At 66.8% G+C, this 1909-nt stretch overlaps 1 protein-coding gene across 1 annotated transcript in view; it reads left to right on the top strand.

Moving 5' to 3' along the window:
• LOC104134767 (tubulin monoglycylase TTLL3) overlaps window positions 1-1909 on the top strand; it is a 3985-nt gene that overhangs the window by 1112 nt on the left and 964 nt on the right. The window contains 8 exon segments of the mRNA XM_035903814.1: window positions 45-148; window positions 274-618; window positions 739-867; window positions 954-1068; window positions 1182-1289; window positions 1536-1704; window positions 1775-1905; window positions 1908-1909. The exon segment at window positions 1908-1909 is cut by the window's right edge and continues 320 nt beyond it. Of these exon segments, the coding sequence (XP_035759707.1) occupies window positions 45-148; window positions 274-618; window positions 739-867; window positions 954-1068; window positions 1182-1289; window positions 1536-1704; window positions 1775-1905; window positions 1908-1909 (1103 nt within the window).

The raw sequence follows: 1909 nt of genomic DNA, 5'->3' as shown, positions 1-1909 counted from the left end.
TAGGGATGTGGGGCCAGCGGGGTCAGCCTGGGCTGTCCTCGCAGGCCAGGCAGCATCCACCACCGCCGGCCACCGTAGGTGCCGCCACCACTCGCTTGACCCCGAGCGGCTGAAGAGGGCCAGGCTGCACGTGGAGAGGGCTATCAAGGTGAGGGGCCTGATTTCACACCCCCAAACCTGCATTTATGGCCTTTATTGCATTTACGGCTCGAGTGAGAGCTGAGCCGGAGGGACCAGGGGTGGTGCAGGCTGAGCTCTGGGGTCCCTCCCCAGGAGAAGAAGATCTTCACAGTGCAGGGCCCCTACCCTGTCATCCGCAGCCTGCTGCGGGCCCGGGGCTGGGTGGAGAGGAAGCTCCCTGGCATGGGCAGGGTGGGCAGCCAGCTGGGGCAGCATCATGGCAGCCAGGAGACACAGCTGCAGGAGGAAGAGGAGGAGGAGGGAGGTGATGCTGAAGCTGCTGAGCAGGGGGAGGCAGTGCTGGACCTGCAGCTGGGGTCGGCGTGCTGTGGGGCATGGCCTTCCCTGGGCACCCCAGAGTCCCCGTGCTCTCCATGCCCACACGATGAGGAGGAGGAGCAGTGGGATGAAGACCTCGATGGCATCCACGACCTCATGGTTAGCTGAGAAGGCTAGGGCTGAGCTCTGCCATGGCCCCTGGGACTCCCAGGTGCAGGATGCAGCCTGGGGCCAGGGCGAGGGTGGGGGCGTCAGTGCCTCACCCTGGCCCCCCCGCAGTCCCACCTGGTGCGGGACCAGGTGCCGTACTTCATCTGGACCAACCGCTGCGGCGCTGTCGACTGCCGGCTGCTGCGGCAGGACCAGGTGGTGAACCACTACGCCCAGGTGGGCGCCTTCACCACCAAGGTGGGAGCCTGGAGCCCCCAGGGGGTGGGACACAATGGGGAGGGAGATGGGGGGGCCAGGGGGGGCTGCCACCATCCCCTAAACAGGAGGGCCTGTGCCTCAACCTGCGAAACCTGCCCTGGTTCGACCAAGCTGACCCAGACACCTTTTTCCCCCGGTGCTACCGCCTGGGGGCTGTGGATGAGCGGCAAGCCTTCATCGGTGAGCTTGGGGCTGGCGTGACCCACCAGGGCCATTGCCCTCCTGTCCCCCCTCTGCTTCTAGTCCCCCTGCGTCCCGTGCAGGACCAGGTGGGGACAATGTCCCCTTTGCAGAGGATTTCCGCCTGACGGCAGCTCGCAGCCTGCTCAAAGTGGCCCTGGAGAAGGCTGGGGATGTGCCAGTGGGGACAGAGCAGCCCCCAAAATCCAGCAAGGGGCCAGGTGAGCATGTGGAGCTGGGACACAGAGTTTGGGGTCAGATGTGCCTGGGTGCTGAGTCTCTGCTGGGGCCTGTGGCTTGAGACACCCCCAACCTGCCAGCCTACCTTATGGGTGCTCTGTCCCCCCCCTGCCCCCAGCCCATCCCTGCGCACCCAAAGCCACCCATCCCGTCGGCAGGCTCTGTGCCACAGCCCTGAGGGTGGCACAGCGGATCCCCAGATGTCCCTCACACCATGCCACCCACAGCGGGACCAGGTCCCCCCCTGCCGCCCCAGCTGGTGGAGGAAGCCCTGCAGGTCTGCAAGCAGCACCTGGGCAGCCTGGGGCACCAGGACATCGATGGGGATCCCCGGTCCCCCCACATGATGGGCACTGACTGGAACCGCTTCCTGCGGGAGTACTACTGTGTGGTGCAGTGAGTGCCAAAGCGGGATGGGGGGCCGCTGCGGTGGGGCTGGCACTGAGCCTCCCATGTCCCCCTGCAGCGAGGGGGCCGGGCTGGTGCTGAGCAAGGCGCAGCGGGAGCGGTGCTGTGCCCTCCTGCAGCGCCTGGCAGGGCGGCTGCCCCAGCTCGGCATGGAGGGCGACCGCCACGGTTGGATCCTTAAACCTGGGGCCAA

Source organism: Egretta garzetta, unplaced genomic scaffold, assembly GCF_000687185.1.
Source record: "Egretta garzetta isolate BGI_Z169 unplaced genomic scaffold, ASM68718v1 scaffold91, whole genome shotgun sequence".
Taxonomy (NCBI): Eukaryota; Metazoa; Chordata; class Aves; order Pelecaniformes; family Ardeidae; genus Egretta; species Egretta garzetta.
The sequence above is the reverse complement of the archived record's forward strand: the minus strand, read 5'-3'. Positions and strand labels throughout refer to the sequence as shown.